The sequence below is a fragment of the Vanellus vanellus genome (assembly GCF_965231255.1).
Source record: "Vanellus vanellus genome assembly, chromosome: 23".
In the NCBI taxonomy this organism is placed as follows: Eukaryota; Metazoa; Chordata; class Aves; order Charadriiformes; family Charadriidae; genus Vanellus; species Vanellus vanellus.
In genome coordinates, this window is record NC_138928.1 from 2,718,667 (window position 1) to 2,730,250 (window position 11,584).

General features: G+C 55.7%; 1 protein-coding gene across 1 annotated transcript; it reads right to left on the reverse strand.

Moving 5' to 3' along the window:
- Positions 1-6,595: 6,595 nt before the first annotated feature.
- On the reverse strand, positions 6,596-11,111 carry FANCE (FA complementation group E). Its single transcript, XM_082494638.1, has 12 exons — positions 10,998-11,111; positions 10,225-10,474; positions 9,302-9,929; positions 9,172-9,216; positions 8,807-8,866; positions 8,575-8,718; positions 8,373-8,496; positions 7,708-7,783; positions 7,499-7,565; positions 7,271-7,396; positions 7,033-7,127; positions 6,596-6,852 (listed from the first exon to the last, which is right to left on the reverse strand). The coding sequence occupies exons 2-12, from the start codon at positions 10,446-10,448 to the stop codon at positions 6,849-6,851; spliced, it is 1,593 nt and encodes a 530-aa protein (XP_082350764.1). The 5' UTR covers positions 10,449-10,474; positions 10,998-11,111; the 3' UTR covers positions 6,596-6,848.
- Between the last annotated feature and the right edge of the window lie 473 nt (positions 11,112-11,584).

Sequence of the window (11,584 nt, forward strand, 5' to 3'; positions counted from 1 at the left end):
ACCAAGATGGGATGACAAGGAGTCCCCGTAGCATTGTATTTGACGATGCAGGGAAGCTGCTCTGCTCAGGACCCCCATCCCCCCTGGCAGCCCCACTTTACCCCCAGCCATCACCCTCACTGCCCCTTCCACTGCCCGACCCCTTTGCTCAAATCCTTCACATCCTCTAAAGCCGCTTTCTTCCCCTAATGAGCTTACATGGAGTCAGACTCGATGCTCAGCGCTACAGAGGACCAGGCTGCAGGCTGGCAGCCGTTGCTGCCCCCCCCACCATGCCCAGGGACCCTGATGTACCATGAGGAACAAGTTTGGCCCTTGGGGTCTGGAAATCTCATAAGCTCTGTGAGGTCAGCCAGCAAGAGGCATGTCCCGGCCCTGGAGTACCACCAGCCCAGCCTCATGCCCATCTGCTGAGAGCGCAGGATGCGGCCCTGGGGCCAGGGAGCAGTCAGAGCAGGGGGGTGGTGGGGCTGAGAGAGCCCATTTGCAGCTTCAAAGTAGGAGCTGTGCTGTGCCACAGTGGGATGAGGCTTTGGAAACGACCATCAACAATGGTCCCCACTAGGTCGGGATTTCAGACATCCTTGAAGCTTCACGGATGGGTTTTCCCCTCTTGGGGCACACACCTCCTGCTTAGACCTGACCCAAAAGCTGCTGAGAAATCATGAGTCATTTTAGGGGAAGAATAGCCCCAAATTCCCATGCTGTCTTCCCTGTAACACACATACTTAGCAACACAAGCTGTAGTATGCATGATTAGCACCAATTAATGACAACACATCCTAAGTTCACAGCACCAGCAAGACACTGGACATGCCGAAAGGCAGACTGGCACTGTCACCCTCTGCCTTATAGTCTTCTAGATCCTCTGCCTTTCCTTAAAAATGTCTCCCTGGGGATTTCCTCTCCAGCCCTCTAAGTTTTCTGTCCATCTCCAAGAGTTTCCAGGCACAAAGGTCAACCACTTGTGCGTGTTTTTGGAGAAGGATTTGCTGAGACACTTCCCAGAGCGAGCAGGTCACCTGGCCCAAGCTGTGAGAAGATGCTCAGGGCTTGCGATGGCAGAGCCAGATCCATCCCGCAGATGAGCACATCCATGCACGTCTGTCCGGAGGCAGCCGAGCCCGGGTGCTGTGCAGCAGTGAGAACCCAGAGCGGCAGAGCTTCCCCTTTACCCCCAGTGCTTTCTCAGCCGCTCAGCCAGTTTCCCGGCTGGCTGGTATCTCAAAACAGGTCAGTTCTCCAGGCACGAAGTCAGGTTTGTATTAGCAGTCCCGTCACTGGGCTAACTCGCCCCCAGGCACCCCTTTGTTTCAGAAAGGGGAGATCCGAGCAGAGAGGAAGACCCTTCCTCTGGGCTGAGGCTCAGCGGATGGAGCCCAGCGCCCTACTGCTGTGATGCCATTCCCCTCCTTGAGGACCCCCCCCTCCACCCACACGACACGAGGGTCTGCTTGGGCACACGGGTCTAAACTATACATTTTATTGTTGAGTGCTTTTTCTAGCCAAGCACAAGGTCTCTCCTCAACAGAGCCTGCGGCCAAGGCTCCCGCAGCAGGGCATGGAAGTAAAAGCACCTTCAAGGCACGATACCAAGCAGACAGAGGGTACAAAAACAGGGGGATGGAGGACAGACACCTTTGCGAACACCAGTGCCTTGCCATCAACACAGCCTGGTCCCACTGGCCCCGTCCCCACTACTCCCTCCCCGGGGAACAACAGTCTGGCACCGGATCAGGCTCCGTAGCCTCTGCCCGAGTGTCCCGGCAGGTCCACAGTAGCAGCAAGTTGTTCTGTGGGTGACAGACCTAAGGAAACCACCACGTTGGTTCCCCACCCTCAACCCCCCTCTATTTCTTCCCACACACACGTGCTGAGGGGTTCAATAAGAGGCACTGCCCCTCTGTGCAAACCATCCCATTCAAAGAACCTCTAAAAGCATTTCCTAAATGCACCCAGGGATTTTTACGTAGTCTTATTTTTAACCTGGGAGCACCGCGATTACAATCTTGGTATCGTAGGGCCTCTGACAAGCAAAAGCAGCTCAGCTCCCCGTGCACAGACCTGTTCGGCGGGGATGAACAAGACCCTGCTGGGAGATCTCCAGCCTGTAGGTGAGCGGCAGCAAGAGGCTGCGGGCTCCGGCTTTGCCTCTCGTTTCTCCTTCCAGCAAGGTCCCACCAGCAACGCGGCAGTCTACTGCGACTGCATCTTCCCAGGGCTCCTCCTGAAGCTGAGCTGAACTTGCAGCTCAGATCGCAGAGACCGCGGTCATCTGGATTATCCACTTCTCGAAGGAAAGCTGCTCAGACTGACACCGGCTGCTACTGCTGATGCAGCAAACGTGATTTATTAGATCTGTGCAGGGGACCCAACCATCAGGCAACACCCTGGCCCTCCAGCAAATTCATCTTCGTGTGACCCTCATCTCCCCAGCTGACAGGGACCTGGCAGCTAACAGACTGCCCAAGGGAGAACACGATTCTTTTATGATTAAAAGGTTGGTGGGGAAAAAAAAAAGAACCACAACAGATAAGAAAGAGGAGTTTTCACAGAAACAGAATCACAGGGTGGTCAGGGCCCTCTGGAGCTCCCCCAGTCCCACCCCCCGCCAGTGCAGGGGCACCTCCAGCAGTTGCACAGGACAGTGTCCAGGTGGGTTTTGAATGTCTCCAGAGTGAGAGACTCCCCCCCCTGCCTCCAGGCAGGCTGTGCCAGTGCTCTGCCACCCCCAAGTTTGCTTCTTTTGGTTCAGTTTTAAATTCCAGCTTGAAAAAAGAAGGCTGCCAAGCCTTCCCCCAAGCAGTTCAGTCTCACATCTGGGTGTCACAGCCACCAGATTTCAATGCAAAACCACATCAGCATACTGGGGATGACATGCATGTAGTTAACAGGTTGTTACTGAAACGTGGTTACCTCCAGGGAGAAGCAGGGTGACTTTATCAGCTCCCAGCATTGCTGCAGGAGGGGACACAGCAACCCCCTGGATATGCCTGCAGCTCCCATTTGGAAAGGGGCAGCCCCTCAGGGGCATGGACCAAGGCAGTCTGGCTCCTATGTGGCTCTGATGGCTGGCGTTCAATGTCCGTGGGTGCAGCATTTGCACACTTCTGCCCACCCAAAGGAGATGCTGAGCTGACCAATAACGGAACAAGAATGCCACGTGGGGAGTGGAGAGAGCATCTTGTCATGAAACTGGTTCAAAAATCACCGTGGGAGGATGAGAGGCAGCAGAATGGACAGATAACCCATGCAACTGCATAAAATGAATTTCCTTAAAAAAAACCCCCACCTATTAGGCCAGAAAGGGAATTCCCCTCCCTACCATGAAGGAGGTAAATCTCTACAAACAGAGGAGGAAGCAGATGGGATATTTGACAGTGGTTCCCCAAGAAAACCAGCTGAAAATTAAACACTGCCCATACAGTGGGCACTACATACAGCCCAGGAAACCTCTAAGACAGCACTTCAGACCTTCCCCTTCACCAACTCTGCTACTAAATCAGGACGAAGACAAAACCAGCCCTGGCTCTGCCTCTGCTCCTGGATAAGGTTCTGCTGAACTATAAAACCTGACTGACGTTTTATGCCACGTCCACCTCTTTGCACTGTTCAGGCTGGATTTTAAAGTTCTTGAGAGGGTCAAGAGGAGTCAAAAGTAAAGTTTTCCATGCGGGTGCTACCAAACACCACATAAACAAGCAGCCTTCCCCCAGCATGTCTAGTGTCTCCAGGGTTCGCTTCCAATTCTCCTAACGTGACTGTTATCTCGCACGTACGCCCCAGAGGAATCCACGGTACATGATAAGCTGCAGCCAAGAGCAAAACCAGGGCTAAGAAGTCTCTTTCCACAAGCCAGCATAATGCTTCCCAGCAGAACAGGAACCCCCCCTTGCAGTTTGCAAAGCTTGACTACTGTTTCTTGCAGAAACCACGTAGGCTGGTCCAAAACTCAGCTCCCAGTACCTCCAGATGAGTTGGAAATGCAAGCTGCATACGGCATGTAGCAGCCAAGAACAGCCTGTCAAAAATGAGACCGTTGCCTAAAGAAACCAGCGAGCAGTTACAAAACCAAACATCCATCAGGGAGGAGACGCATGCCGCAGCCAGATTTCAAACCATTTATTGCTGCCCTGTCCATTAGAGATGCCGGGACTTCCCCATGGTGCTCAGGATATACATGGCACACGCATTCTTCCAGGTCTTCTTCAGTAAGGACACCAGGAAGCTGACAATCAGGTGAATTTTGGAGACGAGTTTGTCCTCGGTCATTTTCATGTGACCAACAGCCACAGCCAGACAGAGCACTGGGGACAAGGACACCGAGGTCACTTGGTAGAAACTTCACAAGGAAACTGCAAAGACCGCAGCCTGCTACCTAATAAAGCCAGAACGGCAGGCTCAGACCTTAATGATCAGGGCACAATTTCTATTTATGTCATATTTTGGGCAGCCCTATAATAGCTTCAATATACTCAGCCACTAACTCACTGGTATGCAAATACATCAACAATTTGGCTCCCTGGAGGTTTCTTTCCTCCAGCTAATGTAGACTTTGAAGCCTCATCACTCCACTGTCACCTAAAATAGCTTAAGAGAGTCTTACTATAAAGAAGTCCATGCTCTCAGCGTTAAGAGCATCACTTACTGCTTCAGTTTCATTCCTCTGGCTGGATCTAACCATTAAGGAGCAAACATGAAGCAGTAACATGTCACACCTTCATGTTTTAATCCCTCTTCTCCCTTTGTAGATGTAAATGTTTATGAATTTTTAAATAGTTTCTGAAGTACGCAATGCTTCAAAACCTCCATTAAAACTCTAGCACTACCTCCCTTAGAGTCCATATGCTCTCTCCCACCCTTACCTTTCCAGTCCTCTGCCCAGAAGGTGCCCAGACAAGGTTCTCAGTGGGTGTTTTCAAGGATGCAGGACAGAAATTTGGAAACAAAAGCGCTTTTTATTACCGTATCACTAAATACCTTGCAATGGGAAATGCCATCATTGCCATGTGGAAATGTGACACAGAGCAGGGTTGCTTGCAAGCCCCGTGAAAACAGGAGAAAAAAAAAAAAAAGGCAGATTTAAAGCAGAAAATTCAAGTTTTCCAGTTCTTTATCTAAACCCCACTCTTCTGCATCCTGACATTTGTAAATCCCAGCAGACCACATAAACAACCCAGCAGATCATTGCTGCATCACCCGAAAATCAGCTTAGCTGTTGAAGAGAAAGGCTGACATGCACAAAACGTACCGCTTGTGCCTTGGCTCCTTCAAGCCAACATCAAATCATGATGGCCAATTAAGCCTAGTCCAGAATTATCATCTCCAAACAGCCTCAAATCTGTTTATGTCTTGATTCAGTGATGTGTTAAGGGCATTAAGGACCTGTGAACTCCACCATGCAGCATTGCTTGCTCTGGGCCATCACAATGCTGGAAAAACACTTGAAATATGGTGGTTTTGGCAAAGATGACTCTTCACCTCGGCTACCACTGTGAGCGAAGAGAGGGAGGTTTGCCAGCTTTGTGCAGACCTGGAGCGATGAAGGAGCAACCTACTGCATCGAGGGCTGATGCCGGGCAGGCATCGTACTTCTCAGCTGTGAGAAACAAAACAAGGGTATGCACAGGAAACATTGCAGCCATTATCGCTCCATTTTTAAAACAGAAAGTGAGTTTAAGTTGATTCAGACAAGTAGGGACACCTGCAAACCAGACTGATGAGACACACGGATGCTCAGCCGAGCTCTTCAGATTCAGAGTGCCATCAGAGATGCTGGTGCAGGGTTGGAGACATCACGTCACCCAGCAACTCATCAAGCCAAAGGGGACCTGAAAGCAGAGAAGGGTTTCTGCTTCTTCCGCAGCTTCTCGCTGCTGGTCGGGTAACACAGGGACCAGCTTGACAGAAGACACTTTTTTTTTTTTTTTTTTTTTTTTTTTTTTTTTAACAGGTGAACATTCAGGGAAAATGGGCAACATTCCCTCCCTGAGGGGAAACAGCAGCCGGCCTCGGGGCCAGGATCGCTGCCACCAACCTTCAGGTGCTCTTCAACTCCTTGCGTGCCAACATTACTCCATCAATAATGCAAAAATAACAGGGTTTTTTTTGTTTGTTTTCCTGATTTTAAAAAGCCACTTACTGGGCACAAACCACCTCTAAAAGTCACCTTTATACAATTACCCCCCTACAGGTGATGTGCTGCCCGGCCACCCCTCATGCCTGCAAGCCCAGCCCTGATGTGGGGCAACCCAGCGCTCCGCAGTGCCCAAACCGCCGGAGGCCGGGAGAGGACAGGAAAGAAGAGGACAGGCGAATGCAGAAGAAAGGAAAGGAAAGTAAAGCCACTGCCCTCAGACGCCCTGCAGCCCGGCCCCTCCACAGCTCCTCCTCTGCCGCCATCTTGGGAGCGGCGGGGAGGGCGGCGCCATCTTGAGCGTGGCAGGACAGGAAGGCGCCATCTTGAGCGTGGCAGGACAGGAAGGCGCCATCTTGAGCGTGGCAGGACAGGAAGGCGCCATCTTGAGCGTGGCGCGGTGCCCATGGCAGCAGGCTCTGAGGCAGCCCACAGACAGATCAGACACAGAGCTGACTGAAAACGTATTCATTATTTAACCGAGAAAACCCTCTTCTTCAAGCCTCGGGGCATGTGTGGGGCCAGGATGGCATTGCCCAGCAATAGTGTGCCTCAAACCGGGCCGGCCAAGTGCAAGGTGCTGCTGCAAGGTGAGGCACCGGTGCTCTGCGTGCTGCAGCCCGTGCTCGCTGGGTCTCCACACTGCAGCCACCACCACCTAATGGGCATCTCCTGCCTGAGGAAGCCATCACCTTGTGGTTCCCTTCGGCTCTCACCTGGGAGGAGGAAGGAGAAAGAGGGGAGAAATCAAGGAAAGGGAAACCCACCACCAACAACACTCTAGCATGGCTTCTGCTGGCACCCGGTTTCCCGCCACTCGGGGTAGACCAGGAGCACGGAGGCTGCCGTCCCCCACAAGAGAGATCCCAGCCCGGAGGGCACAGCATCCATCTCACCTGGCTCCTTCCAGCACAGCCTGCAGCGATTTCTTCAGAGCCGCATTGCTCCTATCCAGAGCGGCAGCCAGATGGCTCCGGTGGGCTGGGGTGACCTGGGATGGAGAGGAGGAAGGTGCTCGGACAGCTGCCCTGCCAGGAGCCCACCTGAGACCCCTGGGCCAGATCCTGGGTCAGCTGAAACCCTGGCTGCCAGCTCACCAGCTGATCTGCAGGACCCAAGCCTGGTCCTGCTCACCTGGCTTTGGTACATAGTGAGCATGGCTGTCACCAGCTTGGCATAATTCAGCGAGGTGGCAAAGGCCGGGGCCTGCCGGCACAGAGTCAGGACCAGAAGATCAAAGAGCTCGGGGGGGAGCACCTCCTGCAAGAAAGCGACAAGCAGAGAGGAGAGCTGGTCCTTGCTCTGGAGCTGCCGAAGCTGGCAAGGAAACCCGGGGGGACAAGACAAGGGGGGTCCCCTCACCTGCCGCTCCAGCACAGCCTGCACTACTGGCAAGAGCTTCTCTGACAAAGGCAACTCCAGGACTTGGCTGCAAAGGATGGCAAAGAGGAGATGCGATGCTCACACGGCCTCACTGGTGCTCCTGAGTGGTCGGAGCCAGCCGGACCCACCGAGGCAGGCGGGAGGGCAGAAGCAGAGCTGTCACCCCTGTAATCTTGTTGACCTCTTACCTGAGCACCAGTCTCACACAGTCTGGCTCCAGGCACTCCTCCACAAGCTCACACACCAGCTTGGTCTGCTCAGCACCTGCAAGGGCAAGCAGAAGGGGGAGAGCCTCTAAAGGTTGCCAAATCCACAGGGACGTGCCTGACCCTTCCTGGCACCCCTTCACATAGGGGTACATCCTAGTCGGGACACCCAGAAACCCCGTAGCGCCCCCTTCTACTGTTCAGGATAATCCAGCTTCCTTTGCCTGTCTGCAGCAAGGGTTTAATTAGCACCAGTCCCTAGGAAAAGGGGATGCTGCTGTGGCAGGGACTCATGCAGGACCCTCTTCTCGTGCCAGCAGAGCCACCCTAGGGCAGCTTTGGTCCCAGCACTAGGAGTTGTCAGGAACCCCTAAGTCCATGGAGGGATGGCAACTGCCCCCAGCCTGGCCTCCCCTCTGTCCCAGGCATCTGTAAACCATCTCCCATCCTAATCCAAGTGTTCACCTGCCCAGATAAAACCAGCACCATCCCTCCATGGTTCCTAACACACACTTTGGGTGATAAATGCCTCCCAGCAGACAGCCCTCTGCAGACGGGACTTCCCTCCCTGCTGGATGCAGCCCACGGCCCCTATCCTGCTCCCTCAGCTGCTCCCAGAAGTTGTGCCTCTTGCGAGCTCATCGCACCTTCCCCTGGCTCCTGCAGGACGGCAGCAACCAGGACTCGACAGAAGGGCTGGGAATACTTGGAGCAAAACAAAGTGAGGGCAGCCATGAGGTGGCGGGAGGGCGGCTGGGTGAGGGACAGGACCTATGGACAGAAAAGGCAGGAGGATGGGGGTGGCGGTGAGGGAAATGGGGTGCAGGAAACCTCCGCCCCTGCACTTACTCGCCTGAGAAAGAGCTGCTCTGCCAGGATGGCTGCGCTGGTGTAGCTGAGGTCAGGGGTGAGAGCCAGCAGCCAGCCGCAGAAACGCACCAAGAGGTGCTCCGAGCATGTGGAGAGCTGGAGGAAGGAGCACAGCCCCTCAAGCTGGGGACAGCAGAGGGGACAGGGACGTTAGGGACAGCAGCAGGCCCTCTGTGGCACTGGCAGTTGCAGCAAGGATGCTGAGGCTCACCTGGCCGGGAGAGGAGTTGTTCAGGATGTGCAGCTCAGGCGGGATGCTCATCTCCGAGTGCTGCAGGGAAACACGGTCCTTGAGTAATACACCAAACAAACCAACACACAAAATACAGCTCCAGGGCTTTTCTCTTCCCTACCACCCCCTGCTTCGGCCGGCACTGACCCTGCAGGCTGCCCACAGCATATCCCTGGGAGGAGGCGGCAGGTATTAGTACCTGAGGCCAGAGGAGGTGGCAGGGCTTTTTATCCCTCTGCAGTCGTCCCTGTGAAACCCACATCCTCCCCCATCCCTTCCATAGGGCCAGGCATGAGCCCATTTAGACCAACAGCTCCAGGAGAGAGACAGAAGCAACCACTTACGTTGGACTCCTTCTGCAGCAGCATTTTCAGCCTCTGTCCATGCATCTGAGGAAAGCAAGACAAAGGAACAGAAATCAGACTGTAAAGGCTGCTCGCTGGCTGGAAGAGCAAAGCAAACCCTGCCCAGTACCTGGAGAAAGGACTGGACCTCTGCTGCCAGCTCTGCTTGGGAAATCTTCCTGGGCTCCCTGGACACATCCTGCTGGGAGCTTTCCAGAGTGGCTCCAGCTGGGCTCTGAGCAGATCTGTCCCCCGAAATCTCCCCAGGCATCTCCTCTTCCACCTCTGCCGCATCTTCCTGGGTTCCCAGGGGGTCAAACACCGCCTCCTCGAGCAGCAACTTCTTCCTCTCTCTCTCCTCATCCAACTCCAGGCTCTCCTCTGACATTTTCTTGCGCTTCCCATCTTGAAGCACAGAGTCAGCCACATCCCCAGCAGCACCGAGCTGCTTGTTGAAGCACCAGTTCAGTTTTCTTCGCCCCTCTGGTTTGTTCTGGGCAATTTTCTGGCACAGGCACCTAAGCTGCTGCCGGCATGCGGAAGACAAGGGAGTAGGAGGTGGGAAGCACTCCTCTCCCCTCGGTCTCTGCCGGAGCAGATCCCTCAGTGTCCGCACCCAGGGATCCACGTGGGAATCCTGCTCCACAGCCCGGAGTAGCTGGTGAAGGCAGCCCCCTGGCACCACGGCTTGCACCACGAGGAGAAGGGAGAAGAGGTTTCTCTGGCACACAACGGGGAGCAGCAGCAGCCGCGGCTTGCTGGATAAAGGGAGAAAAGGGAGAGGTGACGTGTCAGAGCAAAGCCCGGAGGACTTCTTGCCAACCTGCCCCGTGGAGCAGGGTCTAACGGGACTAGGAAGCGAGAGAAGGAAGCAAACGCCTTCGCCAGCTTTTGCAGACACAAGCTGGAAGACCAGAGGGTCCTTGCTATGATCCTGACTTCACATACTGACTGCTGCACTAGGGGAAGAAGAGGATGGGCGGTACCAAATTGGGCACCCGACGTGCCAAACCTCCCACAAAACATCGACTTTGGGAAACGCAGTCAACTCACACAGCCAGGGCCCCCTCCGGCCCCTCCAGCGTGGGCTCCTCAGCGCACAGAGCTGCGGTGAAGGCCTGCCAGGGAAATGCCTGCCCCGGTCCCTCGTGAACCTGCACCCGCTGCAGCATTCGGAGGGCAGCCAGCGTCCCGGAGGAGCCGGAGGCGAGCGCATGGAGCAGGAGGCGGCACGGCTTGTCGAAGCTTTGCAGCCAGGGCAGGGAGGGGGGTTCCATCGCTGCTCGGGGGGGTTCAGAGCTGCCTGCAAGAAAATCAGGGAGAACCTGACATGGGTCACACCAAGAAGGGTGTGGGGAGGATCGGCACATCCAGGATCCGTCCGGCCATGCTCTGAAGCAAACCCTGGGGTCTCCCCTCACCGGCTGCAGTTTCGGGGGCTGCCCTTACCTGCATGCAGAGGTGTCAGTGCGCAGTTATCCTCATCACCCGAGGATACAGAAGCTTTACCGAGGACCACAGTCGGGCCAGAGAACCGGGAGCTCCTCTGAGCCCCCTAAAACCACTTTTCTCACAGCTCCTCCATCACCACCTCAACGCTCCTCCCGCTGCCCTCCCGGGGGGCCGAAAAGGGAAACCCGACTGCTGCTGGCGGTGGTCCCCCTGCCCCACTGCGGCCCTCTCCTCCGGGAACAGACCGGCCCTAACCCCCCCCGGTGCCCGCAGCCACCCGGCGGTGCACTGCCCCGGTTATTACCGTGTCCCGGTAAACCGCGCCGGGCGCAGCCGCTCACCCCCGGGGCGGCCCGCGCCGGGCGGACACTCACCTGGGGGAGAAGACGGAGGGCAGGGGATGGCCGGGGGCCCGGCGTCGCGCCCCCCCAGGGACAGCCCGGTCCCGGTGTCCCGGGACCCGCACGCACCACCCCCTGGACCGGCAGCGCGCGCGCGCGCGCGCGCGCCGCTTCCGGCCCCGCCCCGTTGGAAAAGCGCGCCGCGTATGCAAATCAACCCGCATGCAAAACTTATGCATTATGCAAATTTAATCTTAAAGCCAAACCCTTCCATTCCCCCGCCCAGCCCCGGGAAGGAGAGCCCCAGGCAGCCTTACGTTACGCAGCACATTTTATTTGGCTAAAAGCAGTTTAAAACAATGCCCCACAGCTGCCCGGCTCCCCCCACCCCGCCCCCTTGTGCATTAAAAACCCCCGTTGCCCCCCAGCACCCATCCAAGTCCCCCACCCCGGCTCCCACAAGGTCTCCCATGGGTGCAGAGTGCTGCACCATCAAGGAGGCAAGGGCAAGAGAAGAGGGCAAGCTGTGCCCCACTGCCCTGATGCCTGCAAGCTCCATCACCCCCTCCAGCTCCCTGGGGGGAGCGGGGATGCCAGACCTGCTAGGGGGTAAGCCATCA